This window comes from Trachurus trachurus (genome assembly GCF_905171665.1).
Source record: "Trachurus trachurus genome assembly, chromosome: 23".
Taxonomy (NCBI): domain Eukaryota; kingdom Metazoa; phylum Chordata; class Actinopteri; order Carangiformes; family Carangidae; genus Trachurus; species Trachurus trachurus.
Genome location: NC_139912.1, coordinates 7217462 through 7243591, shown reverse-complemented (window position 1 = coordinate 7243591; position 26130 = coordinate 7217462). Strand labels below are relative to the sequence as shown.

Sequence of the window (26130 nt, the reverse complement as noted above, 5' to 3'; positions counted from 1 at the left end):
TGGGCTTTATCTTAAGTGGCCTGGGATTAAAGCAAATTGGTTAATATGTTCACCGAGCCCACGTCAATCCACCTGAACAGCTGCAGAAATAAGACGCCGCCGTGGACTGAATGTCTCAGAGCCGGACGTCCAGAGGAGAGAGAGAGAGGGACTACTGTAGTTCATCATCTTAAAGGGACAGTTCAACATTTTGGCAAACTGGCCCATTGCCATAATCTAAAATAGTTTTAGCAGTAGGTTTGTTACCTTTAATTGTTGGTGCAAGCTATTTTTAGAACGGCAGAGTTGTTTTTGAGGCAAATGCAGAGACTGCTTACTGAAAAACTGCTCCCGATCAGCGGTTTTGCATGAATTTCCCTCTAAAACAACTCGGTCTCGTAACGTTCTGTTATTCTCTCATAGCGTGGTGAATGTGCAGGTCACAACTTGTCCACCAGAGCGTTTTGGAGTTGTTGGATTGTGTATTTGATGAGTTTGATGAGGGAAACCAAGAAATCCCATTAGCCTCCGTAGCGTAGCTCTGAGCAGCTCTGAGCAGCTCACGGCTCTGCTCCGCCACTCTAAAAATAGCTTGCACCGACAATTAAAGGTAACGAACCCACTGCTAAAACTATAGGGATTATGGAAATGGGCCAATTTGCCAAAATGTTGAACTATCCCTTTAAAATGACAAGCTACAGTTTTCCAAAACAGTTTATTTCTGGAATGTTGAACTATCCCTTTAAGGTAAAGGCATGATCAATAAGAATTCATCCTAGACATTACAGTATGATTAAAAAAAAAAAAGCTTAACTTATTGTGGAGCAGCTAGTAAGAAATGAGATGAGTGTGAGTGGGTGTGTGTGTGGTGGGGGGGGGGGGGGGGCATGAGGCAAAAATGCTGCAATTTGTGTAAGAAATCAGAAACATTTCAAAGTCAAAGCGGAGAACACGGTTTAGTTTCAGTCGTCTCTGATGAAACAAAAAGAAAAAGAAAAAATCATCATAAATCTGCTGAGAAGTGACAGAAACAGACGCTTCATTAACTCCTCCAGGTTTTAGGCTTTTTAGGTTTTTGTCAGAATCAGTGACGTTTGTCGGGAGCTGATTCAGGCGATGAGGCTGTGGGCTTCAAACCTGAGCTCCTCCCCTTTTATTTGTTTTGAGAAGTCAAACACCAGACGACATTTGTTCATTCCAGCTTCTCAGGTGTCAGTGTTTGCTCTTTTCTTTCTGACTGCAGGTCATTAGAAGTTAAATTTGTGCTGCAAATATTGATTATTAGGCAGTTCAAAAGTCCATGTACAGAAATGAGAGGTGTCCGTTGTCATCCAGTGCAGAGCATAAACATCACCTCCCTTTTAGATAATGAGTGTTTTCCGACTTTTTTCATTAATATATAAAATGTAGGAATTGTAAAATAAAATTCCTGTGGTGTCTTTAAGTATTTTTTAAGGCGATTTTATGTTTTTATTAGAAAGAAGCAGTGGAGGAAGGCAGGAAAGGCAGGAAATGTAAAGACAGAGAGAGTCGAGGGACAGCAGGAAATGGTCTGATCAACTATAAGTCAAACCGGAGACTCAGTGCTCGGAGCATTTAAGCCTCCAACGCTCCACCTCCTCCTGCTCCTCCTCCGTCTGAGTGAAAACTATATGATGTTAAAAGCTCCAAGGGGAAAAAAAAAACCTTTTAAAGACGATGATGAGTTTTTATTTTTTTTTACGTCTTTGTGGAGATGATGCTGCAGAAATCCATCCAGCAGAGTGAGGAGGACACTGGTTTATGAATGAATTTATTTGAATGAATTTATTTATTTAAAATGGGGACAATGCACAAAAAACATTAATCTTGTAAAACAGGAAGAGATGCTTTGAGCCAGGTTATAGCAACAATTGCTAATTTCTGCCTGTAGTCCCTGTAGTCGCCTGTATCTGGTGTCAGGAAACATGGAGGCCGTGTGTGTGTGTGTGTGTGTGTGTGTGTGTGTGTGTCTGGGCTCCTGGCTCTGAGCTCGACCTTCAGACGTGAGCTCGGCCTGGCAGCGACTCCTCAAACGACTGCACTCACACACTTGGCACACGCTGTTTGTATTAACGTGTGGTGTGTTTATAACCACAGTGTTTTTTTATGTCTCTGTGTGTGTGTTTCCTCCTTTAACCCTCACACCGTGGGGCTGTGACCTTTGACCCCCTGTGGGTTCGGGGTTATCTTGGTCTCGGCCTCTTCATCTTTATCTCAACCAGAGTTTATTATTAGACTCAACCTTCACCACTTCTCGGTGCTGCTGCTGCTGCTGCTGCTGCTGCTGCTGCTGCTGCTGCTGCTGCTGCTGCTGCTGCTGCTGCTGCTGCTGCTGCTGCTGCTGCTGGACTCTAGAACCAGTAGCTTCATCCATTTTTTATGGAGCCTAATTGAAGTCGACTGTCGCTGCCACACACACACACACGTCTGTGCTCCCACCACAGGAAGTAACATAAACCTGACGATCAGCTGGTTCATGTAAACACACCGACCACACACGATGGTGAAGTTGTGTGTAACGACGTCTCTGTTTTTTTCTCCTCAGGGCTGGATCGACAACTTCAACGGGCCGAGCGGCGTCTTCATCGCTGTGAGTACAACGTGTCTTTTTAAAGATTATTGACTATTGAACTATTATTGCTACGAATTAGCTGCTAAACACCTGAATTTGGGATAAACAAAGTATATATGTGTCTTTTTTTTAAAGGAAAGGAAAGCACATTTAAGCCTTATCATTAATTCCCCTTACAGTGTAATCTATATATTTTCAGCTTTACCTTTACAATGCAATTATAAAAATAAACAGAAGGTGAGAACAGTGTGTGTACTATTGCAAAGAAAAACAAAAAACATAAAATGATTACAAGAGGCGAGAGGATTAAATAAACTTGGAAAAAAAAGAGTCTGTTTCCTTTCCCCCTGTTTTACATTTTATTTGGGAAATAATGAAATAAAAAACAAAACCAGAATACAAAATCAGTGTCTAACTTAAATACACACTATAAAGATGAATACACAGTTTGCACACTTAATAAACCCTCCTTTCTGTCTGCTCAGTATATGAAGATAAAGTTTTTTTTTTTAAGTTTTTTGTGATAAAACAAGAGGGAAAATAATAAAGGACAATAAAATATCCACTTTTTGGGAGCAGAAGTGGAGAGTTTGTGTCTCTGTCGTCATCTAGAAGATTAAAATCACTTCTTTTAGCTGTAAATAGTTTTAACACAGACGTGGAATCTGAAACTCGCAGCTCGACTGACCTGATCAATATATCAATACATGTATGTATCATCATAATAAATGAGTTTGTCCCCGGTGTGTCTCAGGCTGGGAAAGGCATCCTCCGCACCATGAGGGCCAACAACGACGCCGTGGCCGACCTCATCCCCGTGGACGTGGTCATCAACCTCACGCTGGCGGCCGGCTGGTACACCGCCGTGCAAAGGTCAGTGAACGCACCGCGAAAGGTTTGAGCACCGGACGAAAACCTCAAAGCTGATTATTGGTTTATTATTACTATAACAGTCCTGGAAATGAACTTAATTATTGCTTATTCACACGTTGAAGAGCTGCTCCAGTGATTTACTGTCACACTTTCCAACAGTCTGGAGACGCAATAAAGACGGATTAACACAAAGTAATGATGGAAACTGAAGAGGAAGAAGTTTTTCATTTTGAGGAATGTGTCAAAGTGAAAGATTTCTCACAGACCAAACAGCAGAAACATGATTTATAAAGGAATCCTGCAAGAAATTAAACAATTTATGTGTTAAATCTTTTATTTATGCTGTGCAGGAATAAAAGTTTTTCATATGAGACAGTTTTTCCTCGACCACAGTGAAGGAGCGCAGATAAAGTTTAGTGAAATTTCAGGGAGCTCATGGACACTAGATAAATATAGCAATAGACAAAATAATCTCACATTTAGTGCATTGTTGCACTTAGAAATACTCAAAAAGATGAACATCTTTGCTGATGTTTGCAAATAAAAGAAGCTGAATCAGCGAAAAGTTTTATTAGATTTTCCTCCTCCTTCATCTTGACAAAGGTTTTTTTTTCCGTGGAAACGTCGTCTTTACTGCTTCATTAAAACCAGAACAGACGAGGTCAGACTTTCCGTGGTGGAGATGAAGAGGAAATAATTTATCCTTCTGTTAACTCCCATGGTGATGCAGATTTAAATCACACTGAAAGACCATTGGGAAACATCTCAAATTACTGATCAATTATAGCAAAAATTAGAAGAAATTGACCATATTTAATATATATGGTTGATATGCTTGATTCATTCATTTCCCCCAAATCTTCAGGAAACTTTTATGTTTTATATTTGTAACATTGTTCAGGAAAGTACTGAATAAATAAAGTTTATTATTATCACTTATTTTCAGAAGGAAAACAGAATAACAGAAAAATAAGTTAAGTATTGATCCCTACATTAAAAGGTTAATGAAAGTCATTACTTAGTGTCTCAGACTGTTTGTGTTCAGCATCTTACCTGTGTTTACCTTTGTGTCATAACCTGTATAATTAACCTGTCGTTGTATTCTCCTTCTTCTTTTTCTTCCTCACAGACCTAAAACTGCTCTGGTTTACAATTGCACGACCGGCGGCATCAACCCGTTCCACTGGGGCGAGATCGGTATGTTCACTGTTTTGTCCTCTCGTTCTCAGATAACACACACACACACACACACACACACACAGAGACAGACACACACCTGTCGCTGTGTTTAGTCTGCGTCTGCCGACATCGCACTATCTTGTCGTCCCGCATCGCTTTCATCATCACAGATCAATAATACTCCAGTGTTGTGACATAATGTCTGTGTGATGTAGTCGCTCTGAGCCGCCTGTGGAGGGAGGCTGCCCCCTGCTGGTCGGAGGCAGCAGGTGCAGAGAGAGAAACATATTTACTTATATTTAGGAGTTTCTGTTCATATTAACTCATTTATTTATGAGAAATGACACAAATCAGGTTTTATATCATCTTTTGAATCAGTGTGCGTGTTTTTATTCATTTATTTTTTTTATTTTTTTTAAGCTAACAGTGCAGATGTTTCAGCCCCTTGATCAGTGGGGCTTCACATCTGGAAAACAACAATCTTTTTATTCTTATTTTTATGCTCAAAATAAACGCATTTGTAAAAAAAAAAAAAAAAAAACATTAATTAATAATGATGATGATGATGATAACAAAGACAACAACAATGATAAAGAAAAATGTAGGTACGTAAACAGGCTTAACAAAAGTCAGTGTTACTGCCATTTTCAGTAAATAAATGTGCTGTTTTCATAAGAAAACTGTGACACGACTGTGTTTTCAGTCACATGAGTCATCATTTACATTATAGATCCACCTGCTGAATATTTTCTCGATAGATTAATGTTGATTCAATAAAATGTCAGAAACCCCCAACAACGAGCCACACGTTGTGTCTGACTCATGGTTTCAAACTCAGATATTTATATTACTGTCACATGAAATAATTCATGAATCATCATCAATTATTTCAAATATATAATTTCCAAGCGCAAACTTGCTGAATTTCCCATCATTTCACATCAACTAGTTGTGTAATTTTAGTCTTTTAGTTTCAGCATCTCTGCTTTTTAATTATCCAGTAGGAGTTGGTGTGAACTTGCAGCTCTGTGTCGGTCGTAGCTCTCCTCCTCACACTGAGGTCGAGGTCTCGGGCCGTGACATTACATGAAGGAGTCGAAGCTCATTGTTTCCGTCATCGCACTCGCTGCCGGGATTAGAGGCCTGTGGACGAGCGACCCTCTTTCTCTCTCTCTCTCTCCCAGATTAGCAAACATGCTCCCTTTACCGAGGAAATTGCCACCAGATGGCTCGGGGCAGGATTAGGTCTCATCGCTGCGACTCTCTGTTATGAAAGAGGAACAGTGGACGACTCTAATCTCAACGTCACGAATCAAAGCAGGAATGAAGCTAATCTACAGAGGAGGCAGGAAGCCGCTCGCCACATGACAAAACATTACATTTAAAAAAAAAAAAACCACACACACACAAGCACAGAAACCAGGATGTCGTTTTCCCTGTCTCTCCTCCTGCAAAGGATTGTGGGTATGAATTCTGCACTGGTGTTTTAAAAGTGCGATATCTTGTCGACCGAGGGCGTCTCAAGGTTACGCGGCCCCCGGGCTGCGAGGAGCCGGGGCCACAGCTGGCTGTCACCTCCGATCTGGTCATCTCAGCAAGCAGCAGCAGAACCGCCACATATCTGTTACCATGGAAACAAACGGTGCGAGCCCTAGTTTGCGTGCCGTGTGTGTATGTGTGTGATGTAATGTGCAGTCACATGGTCGCTCTCTGTTTCTGTGGATGGTTGATGCTGCTGCTGCTGATGCTGCTGCTGCTGCTGCTGCTGCTGCTGCTGTTGGATTGTGGGAGGATGGGGAGGGGGGGTGGGGGGCCGTGATGCCAGAGGGGGTGGAGGAGGGGTGGGGTATGTGAGGGGGGGTCAGAGCTGAAAATCATATAATGATTAAAGGCCGAGCACAGTTCCTGGAAGTCATGATCCGTGTGTAGAGGCTGTAATCTGTGTGATGATCACCTGTTTGTTTGTTTGTTGGTTGTGATGGAAACGTGGCGCGTGTCAATTTCCTTAAAAAAACCACAGAAAAAAACAGTTTTTTTGTTTTTCGTCAGAGCTTCATGATCAGATGTTGTCTTACAGTGACTTTAGATTTGACTCACACAGCTCAACATCCAGTGATCAGAAAAAACACACACACACAAACTGATCTTAAAGGGACAGCTCAGACTTTTTGACCCAGGAGTGTTTAAGGTTTCGGATGGATAAGATTAGGATGGATGGATAGATGGATGGATAGATAGATAGATAGATAGATAGATAGATAGATAGATAGATAGATAGATAGATAGATAGATAGATAGATAGATAGATAGATAGATAGATAGATAGATAGATAGATAGAAAGAATGTTATTTTGAACAGAAAATGTTGATTCTGGAAAAACCTCCAGATCAACTTGAAGCTTAATTTTCCGACACATTTATCGGAAATATTTTAAAACCAGATGTTTTGTTATTTCTCTGACAGTTTTTACATCTAACTCTTCATTTTATTTTATTCTCTGCAGAGCACCATGTGATGTCGTCCTTCAAGAGGAACCCTCTGGAACAGGCTTTCCGCAGACCCAACGCCAACATCACCTCCAACTACCTGATCAACCAGTACTGGATCCTGGTCAGCCACAAGTTCCCCGCGCTCCTCTACGACCTCTTCCTGCGTCTGTCCGGACAGAAACCGCAGTAAGACCCGGACACATCTGCCTCTGGACTTTAAATCTAAAGTAGAAAAAGTTCAAACAGAGTCATGACCTCTGTCTCTCTCTCTCTCTGTCTCTTTAGGATGATGCGCATCTTTAATCGCCTGCACAAGGCCATCGGCCTGCTGGAGTACTTCAGCAGCCAGGACTGGGAGTGGAACTCGGAGAACATGAACATGTTGTTGAGTCAGCTGACACCTGAGGACAGGAAGGTCCGATCGATTACTCAACCTCCTCAGATCAATAGCACCAAAATAAGAAAATACTGCTGCTTTACATTTATTAGTTTGTATATTTCTGTGGGAAATAATGTGCTGCTACATTTACATGACAGCCACATTTATTCAAATATCCCAATATAATAAATTATTTTAGATTAATTTAGACTCCATTAAAATGCTTTTTAATACTTAATGCATCAGTAATAACTATTTTATAATATATATTGACTATAACAGTTTATTATCCTGCCATTCTGCATCAGAGCTTCACTTTCTGATGCTTTACATACATTTTACTGACAGTGTGTGTGCACTTCTGAATGCATGTTATAGTTTATTGTTTGTTTATTGCTTCTTTATTCACTAAAGAAATATATTTTCTGCTATATAAAGCTGGTGTAGTAGAGACAGAGCACACTGTGTGGTTATAACACATGTAACAGTATTAGGGAGCTCACTGCTCCATCTAGTGGGAGGAAGTAAAATTTCACCTTCACTGTAATGTTGAATGTTTCTGTTTTGTTTCTCTGCAGACGTTTAACTTTGACGTGCGTCAGCTGAACTGGCCTGAGTACATCGAGAACTACTGCATCGGCACCAAGAAGTACGTCCTGAACGAAGACATGTCCGACATTCCCGCTGCCAGGCAGCATCTGAGGAAGTAAGTGACAAAAAAAATCCCCTGAACATCTGCTCTAATTCTCATTTAACTTAAACTTTAACTTTACACAACAGTTTTTTGTGATTTCAAAGCAGAAGATGGAGACTAGTTTACATAAATATTACAAAGTAATACAACATGCATATTTAACTAAATAAATTATACATACTGTATGTGCAGCACTGAGTGGTTCAGGAGATCCCTCCATCAGACTGTCTGAGTTATTATGATTCAATAATAATTATTAAGCTCTTACCACAAATTGAGTTACTGGGCACTTAAATTTACCCTGGGGGATGAATAAAGTATATACGGTACTACATTTATAAATATATCTGCAGAAATTGTTAAACTGTTTTAAGTGTCCTATTGTGTCTGGACTCGGAGAGACGCTTATATAAAAAAAAGTCTATTCTCTGGCAAATTTACATTGATGCAGAAACTGAGTAATCTGCACTTCTAAAAACAGCTTGCACCGACAATTAAAGGTAACGAACCTACTCCTGAAACTATAGGGATTATGGCAATGGGCCAATTTTGCCAAAATGTTGAACTATCCCTTTAAAGACGTCCATAAATAATTGTTCCCGTGGTTCTTCTCTCCCAGACTGAGGAACATTCGCTACACCTTCAACACCGTGCTGGTCGTCTTCATCTGGAGGGTCTTCATCGCCCGCTCCCAGATGGCCCGAAACATCTGGTACTTCGTGGTCAGCCTCTGTTTCAAGTTCCTCTCCTACTTCCGCGCATCCAGCACCTTAACCAACTGAGTTCTTCCCCTCACCGCCTCGAGTCGGGAGACAGCAGCCCCCCCTCCCTTACCCCCCACCGCCCCCGTGCCCCTACACATCCCACCTCCACCTCCAACACTTTGCCTTTCGCCACCGCCGCCGTCAGCAGGACACAAACATCTGAGACTCTCAACGTCCACCAAGGACTCTCCACGTCCTCCTCGGTGTGGATCAGCAGGGCTTGTCTTGTCTACAGGTGGGGGGGAGGAGGGGGGTGCAGTTGGGTGAAGCACTCGGGAGGATGAACGGGGGGAGGGGAGAAATGGAAAAAAAGAGGTCTAACTAGCCATGAATTATTTGTTTTGTTAGTTTGGAAATCTGTCATCATCAGTAACTTGCACTGTTGAGTCACCGAACCCCCGTCCAAACCCGAGTGTCGTCGTTCATTTTGAACCCACTGTTTTTCTTCTTCTTCAAAGTGGCCAATTATATATGCAACAACAAGCCTTCTGTGTGACTTCCACCACCCTCCTTCTCCACCTCGTTGTTTCCATCCTCTTGAATCGTAGGTACATCGCCTTGCCTTGTGATGATGGGTTTTTTTTGGTTTTTTTTTTTTTTGGTTTTTCATACTTGAATATACGGCAGTGCGTCAGTGGAGGACAATTTCTATAAGATTATTTTGGTTCTCTGGTTTTTTACCGTCGGGTGATATCCAGCTCCTCTTCTTTAATAACGCAGGTGATTATGGATATCTGTATGTCTTCTTGCATTATGTGTATCTACTGCCTTTTTTTAAAGATTACACACACACACGCTCGCAAAACTGACTGGTTAACCTGTGTCGAGGCCAATCCACACCATAACTGAGACTAGTATTAAAGCTCGAATCTGACCGCACATGACAAACGTTATCACTACAGATCCTGAAACATACAGATCTTCCATCTTTCCTGCTGTCGAGGTCGTCACTTATTTACTATCACAGATTATTATAATGTCGGTATGTCTTTGAACATGAACCTCTGTTTGTGTGAATGCTCATCCACTTTTTGCCTGTTTGTACAGCAGTTTGTACTGAAACTAAGTTTACTACTTTTACATCTTTATACTTGCGTCAAAGGCTAATCTGATATATGTGGTAGACCTTGGCAGTGTATTATATATATATATATACTATATATAATATATATAAGAGTACATCAGAGTCGAGTTTATTTGTGTAGCCCTGTATGACATATTGTACAATGTTTCCCAGGAGTTCCCTGAACCAAGCCAGAGGTTTCTCAGAAGACTCAAAGACTTCAAGAAGCTTTTAGAGTCCAGATATAACAGTGGGATTAAAATAGATTTGTTATTATGATTATTATAAGTATTATTATTATTTTGTCCAAGCAACGAGTCCAGTTAAAGAAGTTGAACATCAGATATAAGTAGATGAGGTAGCAGGTATGTGATGTTTGGGGGACCAAGCTTGGAGCAGGTTGGACGGTGAAGTAGGGAGTTGAGTCTTTGAAAGATTAAAAATCCTATTTTGTGCCTCTGGTGTGTTAGTGTTAGATTCAAGTCACAGTGGGAATTATGTGTTTCTTGAAAAATAAATAATTATAATAATGAAATTTCATAAGATTATATAAAAATTAAAGCTTTGCTGAGGATCTTTCCACAGATTCTTCAAACCGTCTGGATGATAGAAAATATTCCTTCAGTTTCTGTATAAATAAGATTTTTAATCGGTTTCCCCAATAGCCTGCAAGCTACCTGCACAGGAAATAGAGCTGCAGCTTTGGAAATTGATTAAAAAGCTTTTTTATTGAACAGTGTAGAGAATATATTATTTCATCCAGATAAATAGAAGAGTGTAGTGTTAGGAAATATCCTCAGATCAGCACCAAGTGTTGTTAAATGATCCACTGTGACTCTGACGTAACGCTAATAGACGGGGGCTGTTGAACTTGTAAAATCCTGTTGTAAGTTGGAGTTCTTCTGTGTCTCCGTCGTCTTTGTGTAAGAAAATAAGAAATGTCTGTCTGCTTTTTACAGTCATGTTAACAGGACACGGCTCAGAGCAGTTGTTATTACTGTAGTATTACTGGCTGCGATGTAGAGTCGAGTGTCATCTGCATAGAGGCGGATTCAGAGAGAAAGTAAGTGGACCAAGTACAGAGCCGTGAGGGGCGTTCAATACTTAACAGATGGAGCTGGTCTGCTGTTTTTTTATCAAGCAGGACAAACTGTGACATGTTCGTTAGTCTGGACCTAAATCACAAGTGCTAGATTATAAACAAGGGACTTGGTTATAAAGCCCGCCCCTTGGTATGATTATTATTATTATTATTATTATTATTACTCCCCCCTCTGCCCGACTCCCCAGTTTGGAAGATCTGTACATAGTTTAACTTGCATATTATTCTTATAGACTACCAAAAATTGTATTTGACTGTTGATTTTTTTTGTTTTTTTTGTTTTGTTTTTGCTTGGTGAGTGTCTTCACTGGATTCTACCACAGAGCTTCCCACAGAGTCTACCAAAAGTGTTAACATGTGACGGGCAAGTCTGATTTTTACTAAACAAAAAACAAACGAGGAACCTGTACAGTGTTGTATGTAAATGTCGCGATCGATCGAAGGCTTGACTCTTGACAGAATACAAATACATAAGTATATGAGCCTTTTTATGGGAGAAAAAAGGGAGAAAAAACTAAATAAATGTTTATGCAAAGTCCATGTCTGTGGCGTAACCATGGTAAATGTCCTCAATTCCAGGAAGAGGAGGGACAAAATGAACCAAAAACACACAACAAAGAAAAAAAGGTGTCACTGTATGACGACAATGATGAAGACATGGTTTCATCACAGAGCTTATTGGTATATGGATGGTTGATCTGCTCGTTTCTATTGCGACAAAGCATCCAGATGAGGGGAAGAAGGGACGGAGCAACAAGACGGCGACACGTGATCAGTGGCGCCATCTTGATTTTTTCTGGTGTCGTTTGCTAATTGTTTGACCACCTTTTTTTTGTTTTGTTTTGTTTTTTTAATTATTATTATTATTCCGTGCTCTGACAACACTTCGTTCACGTCTGCTTTGACTGCAAAACTGAAATAAACCAGAAGAGAAAAAACAAAAGAGCAAAGTGTGCTGCCGTGACGTCCATTAAACCTGTCTCCTACCTCAAAGTGTAGATTTGATTCACCCAAGTTTATCATCATCATCATCATCATCATCATCACAAGATTCAACATCACAGGAGAAAAAACTTCTTCAGGGGTTTTCTGTCTTAGTCATCAAGCTGCTCAAACAACTTACAAGCTCTTTTGTTTCCTGATCCCTGAAGTTGTATGTTTTACCTGCAGCCAGGGAGCTTCTGAAAATGGACACGGATGAATTATCAAAGCAACACGTTTTAAGATGGAAATGGGATCAATAACACAAGAGTGAACTTTTCTGGTCAGGTTGGTCTCATATTCTTTTGCAACCTGACAGAACAATCCTCCTTAAAACTTATTAAAGGGATAGTTCAACATTTTGGCAAATTGGCCCATTGCCATAATCCCTATAGTCTGGCAGGTCACAACTTGTCCACCAGAGCGTTTTGGAGTTGTTGGATTGTGTATTTGATGAGTTTGATGAGGGAAACCAAGAAATCCCATGAGCCTCCGTAGCGTAGCTCTGAGCAGCTCACGGCTCTGCTCCGTCGTTCTAAAAACAGTTTGCACCGACAATTAAAGGTAACGAACCTACTCCTAAAACTATAGGGATTATGGCAATGGGCCAATTTGCCAGAATGTTGAACTATCCCTTTAAAAAGTTGGGTTTAAAACCACGAAGTGATGCTAGATTTAAAGAACATACAGGTGCAGCTCATAATCAGAGTATCATGGGGAAATTAGATTTTTGTATTTCGATTCAAAAAGTGAATTTTTCATGTAACAGAGTGAAATATTTAAAGTCTTTGGTTTTAATTCGATGATTACAGCTTCACAGCTCATGAAAATCAAGAATCTGGTGTCTCAAATTTTTCTAAGATCAATCAAAAAAACATTTACGTTACAGAAATGTTCATGTTCTGACTGGTATGTTAATTTATTGCACTCACTACTTAAGTACGAATCATTGCTGAGGTGTTACTGGAGCCCAGGATGCTTTGATAACAGTCTTCAACTTGTCTGTATTGTTGCATTAAAATATTTTCACTCTAATCTAATGAATCTTTTCATTTAAAGGTTTAATTTTTTTTCTCTCAGATAAAGTTTTTTGTGACTTTCTGCAGAAGAAACTGTTCCCACACGTTGATGCTGTGAAACGAAACAGCAGTGGAGCTGTTGAATTTATTTAAAGTTTTAAATAACAAGGAGCCTACAACACTTCTAAAGAAGCACCAACACAAGATGGAGCTGTTTATAAAAAAAAAAACAAAAAAAAAACACATGTATGACTGCAGTCACAGGGCGAACATTTTTTTCTTAAAGTGCGATAACGTGAAGTTTATACAATCACTCTACAGCACAGGGTCGAACAGACGCTTCAGCTTCCTCAGTGGCAAAACACAAAGAAAACAAAGGTGACGTTAACGGGAGAAACAAAAAGTGCACAACAATAAATAATGAGATTTCCTCCTGCATGGATGAGAAAAGTTCATAACTTCATCCAGTTTTTGTCAGGTCAGCTTTTTTTATTTTGCACTTTACAGGTGCACGGTCAGCAGTTTGAGGACAAACGTCTACTCCTGAGGAACGGGGTCGTCCAGCAGAGGGACGTGGTGATTATTCAGGTTGTTCATCTGCTGCTCGTGGTGGATCTGCACAACCTGCAAGACACGAGTTAAATCACTAAACTTGAAGCCTGATGTTGATTTATTAAATATTGCCGGCAGTGATACAGATCATCACTCACCTCTTGGGGCCTGTACACTCCCAGTTTCAGCCGACAGCAGATCATGTCAACACTGAAGCCCACCAGGCCGTGGAGCATTCCTGTCAACACAGAGACAGGGTATAGTACCGGTATATACGTAGTTTTTCCAGTTTGTTTTGTTATTTCAGTTCAGTTTTAAGTTAGTTCAGCAAATGATTAAACAAGTTTTACTTTAGTTTTTATTTTGAGGAATTGACTAGTTTTAGTTTTTCAGGTGTCATTGATTTGTAGAAGCTTCTGTGTGAGAGCTCTCGAGATGACCTTTCAAAATTGTGGGATTTTTACTCGTAGTAGTTGCATCCCACAAATATTCCCATTCTAAAACACTTCACATCAGTCCTCCTCATCACAATACACTTACTTCAATCTACCTGGGGGTCATATTCTACATAATCTGCAATTGAGTTCAGTTTTTTTTTTTTTAAAGCATATATTTATTGCACGTTTTGTTAGTTTTACCAACAGTGAACAACATAGAACAAGAAGGCAGATTTTTTGAATATTTTTTTTACTGTTTTTCAGACAACAATTTTTTCTGTTTTTCGTGGTAATGTTTTCTGACTATTGAGATTTCAAAATCCCGCGAGAAGCTCCCACCTACAAGTAACGTAAGGACTAATATCAAAATAAAGGTGCTACATCAGACTGCTCAGAGTGACACTCTCTGAGGTGGTGTTCTGTAATAACAGGTAGTTTCCTTTCTATATAAATCTAAGAACACAGTGAAAATAAGAAAAATGAGTGGGGTTTTCCTTTGAAAATCTACAATGTCGGTGATAGCTCGACTGTATCTTTTGTGGAGCATATGGATGTATCTCATTAATCTTAGATCTAATAGATCCGCGATGAAGTGGAGGCTTGACCGCAGTGGTTAAACGTTACTTGCAGATGGGAGCTTCTCACGGGATTTTGAAATCCCGTTAACTCTGAAAAAAATATTAGGCTACCCCAAAAAACAGGAGGAAAAAAATTACCACGAAAACCAGAAAAAATTTGTCAGAAAAACAGGAGTTTTTTTTTTCAAATGAATGCAATACTCTTCCGTAATTCATTCACTGTATATTTGTTCACTGCTAGTTTTAGTTTTAGTTAACTACAGCTAATAACAGTGGTGAGCACACCATTTGTTTTATTGTGTTGTTTTTGGTTGAATCCAGCTGTGTTTTGTCCAGATGTTGCTGCCAGTGCCGGGTTCACCTGTGGTGGAGAAAATGCCCCCGACGATGCCGCACAGTCGCACCATGAACTGCCACAGGGGCATGTGCTGCTCGCTGACCGTCACCATCAGGGAGCTGGTGTCGTACTTCACGAAGATGCCGGAGACGCCGTGACTTCCTGCCGCGTGGTTGATCACCCGCTCCTAAAAAAAAAAAAAAAACAGACAGATAGACAGACGAGTGTTTCATCCTGTCGTTTTTTTTAAAGGTTTTATTTTTTTATTTTTTGTCCTTGTTACTCACTCGCTCCGTCACGGAGAACTGGTGTGTGTCGGCTGAGATCTTGTACGTGTTCAGTCTGGTGGGAACGACTGTGATGAAATACTGGAACATCTGGTTGTCTGAGAGAGAGAGAGAGAGAGAGAGAGATGAAGTGTTACTGAAGGAAACTGACTGAACTGTCATCTGTCCTTCTCCTCTCTTCCTCTCTTTCATCTTCCTCTATTTCTCCCTGTCTCTCACTCCCTCCTTCCTCTGTCTCCCCCTTCCTCTCTGTCTCTCTCTTCCTCTCCCTTCATCTCCCTCCCTCTCTCTCTTCCCCTTTTTCTCACTCTTCTTCCCTCTCTCCTCTTCCTCTACTCTCTTTTTCTTCCTCTCCCCCTCTTTCTCTCCCTTTTCTTCCCCTCTCCCTCCCTCTCCCCCTCTGTCTCTCATTCTCTTCTCTGTTCCTCCCTTGTTCTCCCCCACTCCTCCCTCCCTCCCTCCCTCTCTTTCTCTCCTCTTCACCTCTTTCTCTCTCTCTCTCCATTTCTCTCCCACTTCCCTTTTCCTTCTCCCCCCCTTGCTTTGCCTCTCTCTATTCCTCACTATCTCACTCTTCTTCCATCTCTCTCCCACTCCCCCTCTCCTTCTCTCTCCTCCCTTTTTACTCTCCCTCACCTCCTCTCTTATTCACCCCTCAATCTTCCCCTTTCTCACACTCTCCCTGTTTCTTTTCCTTCCTCTCTTTCTCTCCCCATCTCTCACTCTCCTTCCCTCTGTTCCTCCCTCTTTCTCTCCCACTCTCCCTCCCTCTCTCCTCCTTTCTCTCCCTTTCCCTCTCTCTGTTCCTACCTCACTCTCCTCTTCCTCTGTTCTCTCTTTCTCAATCTCCACCTCTTTCTCACCCTCTCTCCGTCCCCCCCATTTCTCTCCTACTTCCCTTCTCCTTCTCTCTCTTCCCTTTTTACTCTCTCTCTTCCGCACCCCTCCCTCTCTTTCTCTCTCCCGTCTCTCACTCTCCTTCCCTGTGTTCATCCCTCTCTCCGCCACTCTTCCTCCCTCACTCCCCACTCTCCTCCTTTCTCTCCCTCTCCTCTTCCGCTATTCTCTCTTTCTCAATCTCCAACCCTTTCTCTCCCTCACTCCATTTCTCTCCTACTTCCCTTCTCCTTCTCTGTCCTTTCCTCTTCCCCTCTTGCTTTGCCTCTCCCTCTCCTCCTCATCAATCCCTCCTCCCCTCTTTCTCTCCCTCTCACATTCTTCTTGCTGCTCTTTATTTCTTTTCTCTCTGTCAACATCATTATAAAAAGAGGATCTGTCTCTCGACTCTTTACAGATAAAACTCGACTTCACGTCTTCAGCTCCTTGTGTTTTCTTTATTTTTATTTAACCGTTTAATCGCCTGAGGCGTCTTGTCCGCGGGTCGTGACTCAATAAACTCGCTGACTCCACATTAACTGTAACTGTGCTGAAAAACTCTGATGTGAATCTTCTGCGACAGGAAACCGTCTCCGTAGTGTTTTATACCGAGCCGTCTCCCGTCGTCTCCGTGAGCCGCAGTAACTCACTGTTGTAGGTGATTTTCTCGGTGCCGTCCAGAGGATTGATGATGCCCGGAATCTCCTCCCCGAAAGATAAATGGTCTATTCGATGGGAGAAGTTGTACGCTGCAACACACAGAGAAGAGGAAGATGAAGTTCGGTTCAGTTGGAGGCCGTGACGAATCACTGAAAGAGCTCGAAAGTGATGGTGGAGAGAAAAATGGCACTCAACAACTGGACGTTATCATCACGAACATCTGGATGTGGAAGAAAAAGAAAAGAAACTCACTCTCGTGGCTCACGAAAGCTGCAATGTGGGCGTGACCCTGAGGATGGTGAATCGGCCTGAAGGGGACAAGATACTGTCGTTACAACAGCTGTGTGTGGTTTTTTATGTTCACACACACACACACACACACACACACACACACACACACACACACACACACCACATCTGGATCATGGTTTGGGACTGAACTGTTGTGTTTAGACTTAATTAACCAATCAGACCGTTTCTTACTTTCCCACAGTGATGTGCAGGTTTCCAGCCACTTTGTTCACGTAGACGTGTCCGTGTATCCTGCAGGCATGGAGTGGCTCCATAGAGGTATCCTCCCTACACACATACACACACACACACTTATTAAAGGGATAGTTCAACATTTTGGCAAATTGGCCCATTGCCATAATCCCTATAGTTTTAGCAGTAGGTTCATTATCTTTAATTGTAGGTGCAAGCTATTTTTAGAACGGCGGAGCAGAGCCGTGAGCTGCTCAGAGCTACGCTATGGAGGCTAATGGGATCTCTTGGCTTCCGTCATCAAACTCATCAAATACACAATCCAACAACTCAGAAACGCTCTCGTGGACAAGTTGTGACCTGCACATTCACCACGCTATGAGATGATAACAGAACATTACGAGACTAAGTTGTTTTTGAGCAAATTCAGAGACTGCTTGCTGAAAAACTGCCACCGACAGGAACGTGCATCAGCGGTTTTGCATGAATTTACCTCTAAAACAACTCTGTCTGGTAATGTTCTGTTATTATCTCATAGCGTGGTGAATGTGCAGGTCACAACTTGTCCACCAGAGCGAGCGACAATTAAAGGTAACCAACCTACTGGGGACTAGGCAATGGGCCAATTAGCCAAAATGTTGAACTATCCCTTTAACAGTGGCTGTAAAATGTCAAAAAGGGATGGTTTGACTTTTTTGATGCTATAATGATACTGATATAATATCAGTGAACTGACCGAGGAGGCAGGGCAGTGGGAGCTCCTTTAAGGAGAGTTTTGTACAGGACTTCCTGAAGAGCATGTTCCTCTCTCAGCCTGTTCTGTATGAGCAGCAACGTCCTGCAGGAGAACCAAAAAAAAAAAAAAGATAAATAAAAACAACAGGTTGCACAACTGTCACTTGTTTATAATTACACATCAGTGCAGAGAATCGACAGCAGGAATGTCACTGTTCAACATTTGTTGAGTGTTTCAATCATCTGAGAGTCGGAGGAACAACAGAAAAATGTAAAATCTAAATGTTTCATCACTAAACACAGAAGTGAAAGCAGCTGTCGGTGTTGACAGATGACAGGATGACATTTGCATGAAAGGTTTCATACCACAGTGTTTTCTAACTTCACTGAGGATTTATCATTAGCTCCAGTTTAGCTCACAATATTTCAGATGTTGTATTACTATTCTAGTTTGGCTGGTTCAGGTCGATGTGATGAACATTTACCTTTGCCACAGTCTCTGTTGTGGAGTCAGTTCAAAAATAACCTGATCAAACACACACAGAGAGAAAAGAGTAAAAACAAAAAAAGAAAAGGAGCAGTGGAAAGCAACATTTCTACAAAGCTGGAAAGAAAAACTGTGTGAGCTAAGACACTGACGAATTAAGATGCAGCGTCGCTTTAACGAACAGTAGAAAAAAAGCAGCTTGAGAATTAAATTTGACAGAATAATCAGAGATGTTTCACTCACAGACTCGTACTGGAGGCCGCTGGACGTGATCATGGTCTCAGCCAGGTCCAGAATATCTGCTCCAACATCTGCAGCCACAGATAATGACTTATTAAACATACATATACATGTATTTATGTAGATAAAGTGCAGTATATGTATGTGTATGACTGGTTTCTGTGCGTGAAACAAGAAGCTGAAGAACTCACGCTGGCATTTCATGGCAACTGTGATGTCAATGTTTATTCTCAGTTTGCTGTAAGTGATGAAGAGGAGGAGACACATACAGTTAATTTAAGATATATTGATTGTGTATTTATCAACTTTCAGTGACTGAATGTAAAATTCACCTGGAAAAATCTTTGTCGACTGTGTATTCGTATTTCATCCAAGTGTCTCGATAAACAAAGAACTCTAAGATCGCCAGCAGAGCCATGGCACTAAAAGCTATTAGTGACACTGTGGATGAGACAGAGGAGTGAATATTAATAAATTTTTATTAATAATAATAATATCATTGTCTTGTGTTTCCAGAGCGACGTCCCACCTGTTCCTCCTGACGCTGAGGTCTCCACGTAGCTGTCCGACACCTTGGGGAAGGCGTCCAGCTCCCTCACCAGACTCAGGGCTTTCCTCCTGGACACACGCCTCATGTTCAGGCTCAGGACGCTTCACCGCCGCGTCCACCTCAGGTCAACACAGAAGGTCAACGTCACAATCACAGTCACAGTCACGGTCACATCCTCCACTGTTTACATGAGTATGACTTCATACCAGTGGGATTTAACAGTTTTACAGTGATGTTGATGATGATTATTGAAGATGTATTAGGACATTTTGAAATATATTCTTCTCAGACTCTCGCCCTGAGACATGAGCACAAATAACATGCCGTTTTTATTTTGGTGAGTTCAACAGTTATTATTTTTGGTATGACATTGTAAACCCAACCAGAAATGACATTTTGGAAATATTATATTATAAACAAGATAATATTAGAAAATGAAAATGATTAATTTTAGTATTTATTTCATGTTTACAGAAAAATGTATAACATGTCAAGCATGTTGTAAATTCATTTACGATTAATCCATTAATCTTCAGGTCATTAAAATGTCACAAAATGATTAAAAGTATAAAAGTATTCATAACAAAAAATTCTGATGTTTGTTTTGTTTTATTTTTTAACAGGGTAAAATACAATAAATTAAATCATACAAAAAAAGCAGCACAACTGTGAAGAAAATGAATGCTTCCCATTTTTGCAAGAGAGATAATTAATCACTTGTCAAAGAGCTTGATTAATTTTCTGTTTATTTTAATCAATTATTTCTTTCATCCCTAATAACACTATTACAACATTACCTTATCTAAACCATCCCTCCATATTAGACTATTGATTTAATAATGGCCTTTAATCTAATGTGTCATTATTAAGGCTGTGTGTATTTTGCACTTCAAACAAACACCACAGTAAATTCTTATTAAACTATAAGACCAACTCTGCACTGCACATCTCTCATCTCTATATTAACACTGTAACATCGCACAGAAACGTTATGAAATTGTTTATGAAATGACATATTTACTATAAAATCAATACTGAATATGACAGACATTGCACAAAGTCCAGAGCAATATTAAAAATACAGATATTTAATGTGAAGACAGTGATTTGCTGTCAGTTCACCGTGTCCCTGAACACCACATCTATCTATTTATCTACCTGCGCCTCGTGCCACCGTGCATTTATATATTTTTCTTACCTCTTCTATCATCTGGGTTGATGTTGACTCGTGCTTCAGTGTCTCCACTCAACAAGTTACGAGTGCGGTTTAGATTTAATCTTAATTTCAGTGCACTGCGATCCGTCCATGATGCTAGCAGCTCAGAGAGAGGAGGAGGGGGGCGGGGCTCCTCGCTTCCTTGTTTGGGTGAACCAGTGACGTAGGGAGAGTGCGTGACGTGCGCGCTCCCGTTGTAGCGGGATCGCGAAGAGAACGATAACGCTGTTCAGCCAGCAGGTGGCGGCTTAACACTGAAATGCTGCTTTATTTATTGAAGATAAATGTATGTAAATAGGGTGGGTTAAAAATAGATTAGAATAGAGTCGAATAGAGGTTGTTGTGGTTGATTAGAATAAATTAACAAATTATTGAAATTATACACAGGGCTTATCTCAGTGGTTATGATGTTTTAATAAACTAATATTTGTAGGAAGTATAAACTTCTAAAGCTGTGATTCTTATCATGTAACATATACTTGATTGTTTTCCCTCTAAATAATAATATAATAATTTAGCTTCTTTAAAGGTCTGCTACCACATTGAAAAATCTATTTTTCTTAATGGTAATCAATATATTTTTGGCATGAAAGTTTGTTAAACACAGCTCTACCTCGTAATGACTAAGTGTTTAATTTTTCTACTTCCTTTTTCTCACTTGAGCTAGTTGACTATGTTTAAATAGCAGCTAGTAATCCTGTCAGCCTTTATTTCTAATTAAGCAGTCCAGTTCGGAAGTGATCTGACATCTCTGAGTGTCAGCAGTGTTTGTTTACAGTGACACGAATCATCAACACAGCAGAATTTCGCTCTCATGATTTGCATATCGCTTTCACTTTTCAATGGCTCATGTGAAAAGTATTGTCAGTCATATTGCTTTGTAATGCCTGCTCTGCTACGATGTCAGCTATAATTACGCCTGCTGCACGTTATCCTTTGAAATGTGGTGTTAGACTTCTTAAGAAGGGTCTATAAATCAATTAAATTGTGTAATAGTACAAAACACTGTCACTGATGATATTAAGCTGGAACTATTAGGCCTCTCCAGGTGAATTGAACTGGCCTGCTCTGTGGCTGGTATGATTAATTCAAGAAGTACTAGAAGTTGTGCGTGGCCATCCATCAGCAGCGACACTAACCCATCTTCAGAAGCACTGACCTCCACTTACGAGGGGTAATTAACTTCCAGGAGGAGTGTTTATGGGCATGTGTGTGTGGATCTGCACACCAGACATGAGGTTACACTGCTCACACAGGAGAGAAAAACCTCATGTGAAGACATGATAATGATCAACCAAGTGGAGCAGGCTGCTATTATCACCCTCAGGACAAAGGAGATGTTTACATCCATGGCTGCAGCTTGAGAATGCACCAAAAGAAAAACAAACAAGACCAAAAAAAAACACAATTGAGATGAGACGTTGCAGATGAATCGGGGTGAATTGCACGTGTCTTTCTGTGCATTATGAGTCTCCTGCATGCACCGAGCCTGCTTGCTTGCCTATGCAGAGCAGCACAGATGGGCGTGTGGGGGGATGGGTGCTGTCAGCTCACAGATCAAGCTGTGGGTCGGTGGTCCCATTGCTATTCACCACGCAAGCACGTAGGGCATGTCAGACACGCTCCATGGAGACATACCAGGAGTGGATATTATGTTTTGGGGTTTTTATGCTCTTCTGCCACGTCTGTCACATGCAGGTTCAGAATAATGTGAAATAGTAGCTAGCTCTCTGCCAAGGAGAGGTGTGAAAACACAAGGAAGTCTCGCAATTTTGCAACTCTGCTATTGCAAAAAAGAAAAAAAAATTCTGCAGAAAGAGCTGCTTTCGATTGTGTGACACAATTAGTCAATCTTATTTTTCTTTGTGTCATATCAGCTGTGTAAAGGCTCTGCTGATGCTGCATATTTAGACACAGGCACTCACTGGTAGTTTCAGTTCACCGAAAACACTTTTTACACCTTGTTTGAAATCTGCTTTTTGAACATTTTAGTTGTTGCAACACAATAAAATGTGAATATTCAAGCTAGTGCCATTATATTATTTTTTTTTTTCTATTTTTTTTTTCAAATTCTTGCACATAATTTCATATTAATTTTCTGAAAATCACATTGGCATAATTTAGTGGGGATTTAAGGATTTATTTACTCAATTTAAGACCTGTGAGTTGTGCCATTTTCCTTTATTTGGACTAAATATGATCAGGTTCTGATATGATATCAATATTGACAAATTAACCATTATGTCACTGCTCTGTTGGAAAAAAAAAGTTTGTGTCCATTGTTGGTTTTTGCCTACACAACAACCAGATGGAAATGAATAATTAGGAAACTGACGTCAGAGGTGGGATTGCCTTATGCTGCGTTCGCTACAACTCGGAAACTCGGATTTTTCCGACCTCCTACTCGAAAAAGTGCAATCAAACGCCACCTCATGTTGGAGCTCCCACTTGGAAAAGTCGGAGAATAGAATGGAATAGAACTTTGTTAATCCTTTGCAGGAAATTATTGTGTCACAGCAGCTCTAATAGAGTAGAATAGAAAACACAGATAGCCTACGATAATTAGGAGAATAAAATAACTTAGACTTGAAATAGGCTAATATTAAGGATACAGTAACAAAATCTGTATAAGAATATAAGGAGACATAAAACATTTTAACAGTAATTCATATAGTGCAGGATGAACATTGTGCAATGTAATGTAATGTACAAGTGCAGGTGGCAGCCATGAGACTCTTTTATACTGATGGCTGCTGTTTCATTATTTTAAAATGTATTTATATGAAATTATAAAATTTATTTTAAAATTTCCTCTTTTTTTTAGATTGTTTCTGTGCCCTTTGTAATTTGTTTTAATGCCGGCTTGCGTGAAGCTTTGAAGTCGGGAAAATCGATGAGTTTTCAATTTGGGAGATTCTCTCCGAGTTCCGAGTGTTCTCGAACGCAGCATTAGAACGGCGGATCTCGTCTCGTGTGCTCTCGGCTGTTTCCGGGCGCGTCTCGTGTGCTCTCGGGCATTTCCGGACGCTGAGTTAAATCCCCGCCCCGCCGCCGCTTCATTCCTGCGTTGTTTGGGGGGACAGTAGGAAGATGGCGGCGGCCCCGCTGTACTGTGTCTGCCGGCAGCCCTACGATGTGAGCCGGTTTATGATCGAGTGCGACATCTGTAAAGACTGGTTCCACGGCAGGTACGTCGGCTATAACGTCCTTTACAGGTGTAGTCCGGGGGGAACCGACGAACACTGATTGTTCGTTAAGAAAAAAGGCGACGGTTTGTGTGTGTGTGACTGGTGGCTAACTTAGCATGCTAACGTTAGCGGTGGGCGACGGTGGGTTTTAAACCGTCTATTGACACGACTTTACGAAAGAAAAGTGGGGGTTTCTCTCACTGAAATGGGGCTTATTCCCACTTCATTATCCCGGGGAGTGTGTCCGAAACACAACACGTACACATGTCCTTTGTGGTTATGTTGGAAATTTGACGTTATTTACACAGATAGAGCCCCGTAGTAATAGTTTTATCCACTAATAATAATACGCGGATCTGTGTATCAGTGTTGCCAAACCGGGGTGATCAAAAAGCTTGGCCCCGGGGTCATCGGGACATACAAAAGCCCCCGCGTGTGTTGTCCTGTTTTTTAGATAATCGCCTCAGGGATAAGTTTTAATATTGTTTTTGTTTTTTTTGTTTTTTTACTGTGATTTATCGGATTACGAGCCATTTAAACCAGTCGTGGTTGACGCGTGTAAACCTGCAATCTGGCAACCCCCCAGAAAATAAATCAGGTTAAACTTATTTACATAGACTTGATTTCTTGATTTGATTACTTCTGTCAATCTGGACATGGTGTTTGAGTTGTTATTACTAGTATTAACATTATTACTATTATTATACATAATCAGTTGATAATTTATGTATTCATTATTTTTAAATTAATAGATTTTAAGATCAAATTTGGAGTAACTAGGTGTTTTTAGTATTTTGTTGTGATTTTCTTGGTTTGCTTTAGTGTAAGGCAAATGGTAGAGAACAACGAGCTTGTTATGGTTGGGCTTTTGATTGACAGCTTGAGAAATTTAAACCCCCTTTCAAAGCTGAGGAGGCACATGGCAGGAGACCCCTAGTGGTGGACAGGGGGATTATTTAAAGGTACCAGGTAGACACATGTATGTCTTTTTAGATTGCTTTTATTTTTTCTTTTTAGTATTTTCTCTTCATTTTTGGCCTTTTTTTAATATTTCCTTTCTGATTTCCCTCCCACATGGCTGTGATTACAACTGGGTCATTTCTTATCATTGATGCTTTTATGAATCATTGCGTGCGTGGGCGGCGGATGTCAAAATCATAAGGGGGAATTGTATTGTATTGTGTTATGGTGTTGTGTAACACCATCCTCATTCCCAATCAGCAGACACGTTGCCTAATGTCAGATTTCAGTCATGTGTCCTGTTGTAAGTTCACACACACCCTGGATCTGAAACAATCACTCCACGCCGGCTTTGTACACAAAGTACAAACTGTATTTTTAAAGGGAGCCATAAAGGTGCATCCGCTTTTTAAAGGGAGCCATAAAGCCGGTTGAGTCGTCCATAAACAAGACAGAGCTGTTTTGTGGCTTTGTAGCTCGAAGAATGATGAGACTTTTCTCCCTCGGGGGTTAATTAAGTGTCTTATTATGAATTATATGTTTACATGTGTCACAATCGGGTAACCTAGTAAAATCTAAACTTTCTCTACCACTCCTTTAAGCCGTCTTGTAAAAACAAAAGTTTCACATGCCCCGTTCTCCTCCCGGATGATCCTCTCTGAATCTGCCTGTGTGGGCGCATCTCCACAGCAACTGTTTATGAATACAATAATCTGTTTTTTTTTTTGTTTTTTTTGCTCGTGTTGAAATGACGGAAGCCATTGCGTAACCACATTACGCACGCTGCCAAAAAACTTGCCGGCCAGAATTTGTGGCGTATCAGATCAGAGCCAGAGAGAAGGAAGAGAGAGAGAGAGACGGAGAGGAGAAAAAAAAAACTGGCTGGCTGTGTGTCATGTGCCAGCAAGAAAAGGAACAAATGTTGGAGCTTCCCCCATTGATGACTAATAAGCAGATACACACACGCACACATTACGCACACACACACACACACACACGCATAGCCGGGCTCCAAAAACAGCCACATTTCCAGCCTCTTTCCCACGAGGCTGGCCAGAAGGAAAGGGATATTCTCTGGCTGTGGATGATGGCACGCCGATGCTTTGGAAAGCAGAGAAGAGCTCAGCCTCCTGGTGCCTGTTTTTCAGCCGGCTAGCGCACTCGCTGTTTGTGTATTTGTATTTGTGTGTGTGTCTCTCTCTGTGTGTGTGTGGACTTTTGTCTCACTGTCTCAGTTTCTGGAGAGTGTCCTATTTTCCATCACTTGTATCTCGTAGCTTCTCAGTGCAGCACAATACAGAGCTTGGGACTCTTAATCTTAATGGGGATGAGGAGGACTGGCGGGGGGCAATCGGAGTGGTTGATGTTTGAAAAATGTTTATCCGACTCCGCAGTGGTCTCACACAACATAATACAGATGTTTTACGC

The 26130-nt window shown here is 40.9% G+C and overlaps 3 protein-coding genes across 3 annotated transcripts in view; 2 read left to right on the top strand and 1 right to left on the bottom strand.

Moving 5' to 3' along the window:
• The window catches only part of LOC311006833 (fatty acyl-CoA reductase 1), a gene marked incomplete at its 3' end in the record, with an annotated part of 61091 nt that extends 52122 nt beyond the window's left edge, over positions 1-8969 (top strand). The window contains exons 6-12 of the mRNA XM_083999816.1: positions 2546-2590; positions 3327-3445; positions 4575-4642; positions 7129-7300; positions 7400-7529; positions 8072-8199; positions 8807-8969. Of these exons, the coding sequence (XP_083855942.1) occupies positions 2546-2590; positions 3327-3445; positions 4575-4642; positions 7129-7300; positions 7400-7529; positions 8072-8199; positions 8807-8969 (825 nt within the window). The remainder of the gene's footprint in view (positions 1-2545; positions 2591-3326; positions 3446-4574; positions 4643-7128; positions 7301-7399; positions 7530-8071; positions 8200-8806) is intronic.
• A 4541-nt stretch (positions 8970-13510) lies between these two features.
• Positions 13511-20662, bottom strand: LOC311006361 (endoplasmic reticulum-Golgi intermediate compartment protein 2-like). Its single transcript, XM_083999176.1, has 14 exons — positions 20537-20662; positions 19318-19457; positions 19121-19229; positions 18980-19026; positions 18792-18859; positions 18547-18587; positions 18063-18164; positions 17327-17422; positions 17096-17151; positions 16834-16932; positions 15308-15405; positions 15045-15207; positions 13827-13906; positions 13511-13740 (listed from the first exon to the last, which is right to left on the bottom strand). The coding sequence occupies exons 2-14, from the start codon at positions 19421-19423 to the stop codon at positions 13654-13656; spliced, it is 1152 nt and encodes a 383-aa protein (XP_083855302.1). The 5' UTR covers positions 19424-19457; positions 20537-20662; the 3' UTR covers positions 13511-13653.
• A 2969-nt stretch (positions 20663-23631) lies between these two features.
• The window catches only part of kdm7aa (lysine (K)-specific demethylase 7Aa), a 32133-nt gene continuing 29634 nt past the window's right edge, over positions 23632-26130 (top strand). The window contains exon 1 of the mRNA XM_083999815.1: positions 23632-23742. Within this exon, the coding sequence (XP_083855941.1) occupies positions 23645-23742 (98 nt within the window). The 5' untranslated portion in view covers positions 23632-23644. The remainder of the gene's footprint in view (positions 23743-26130) is intronic.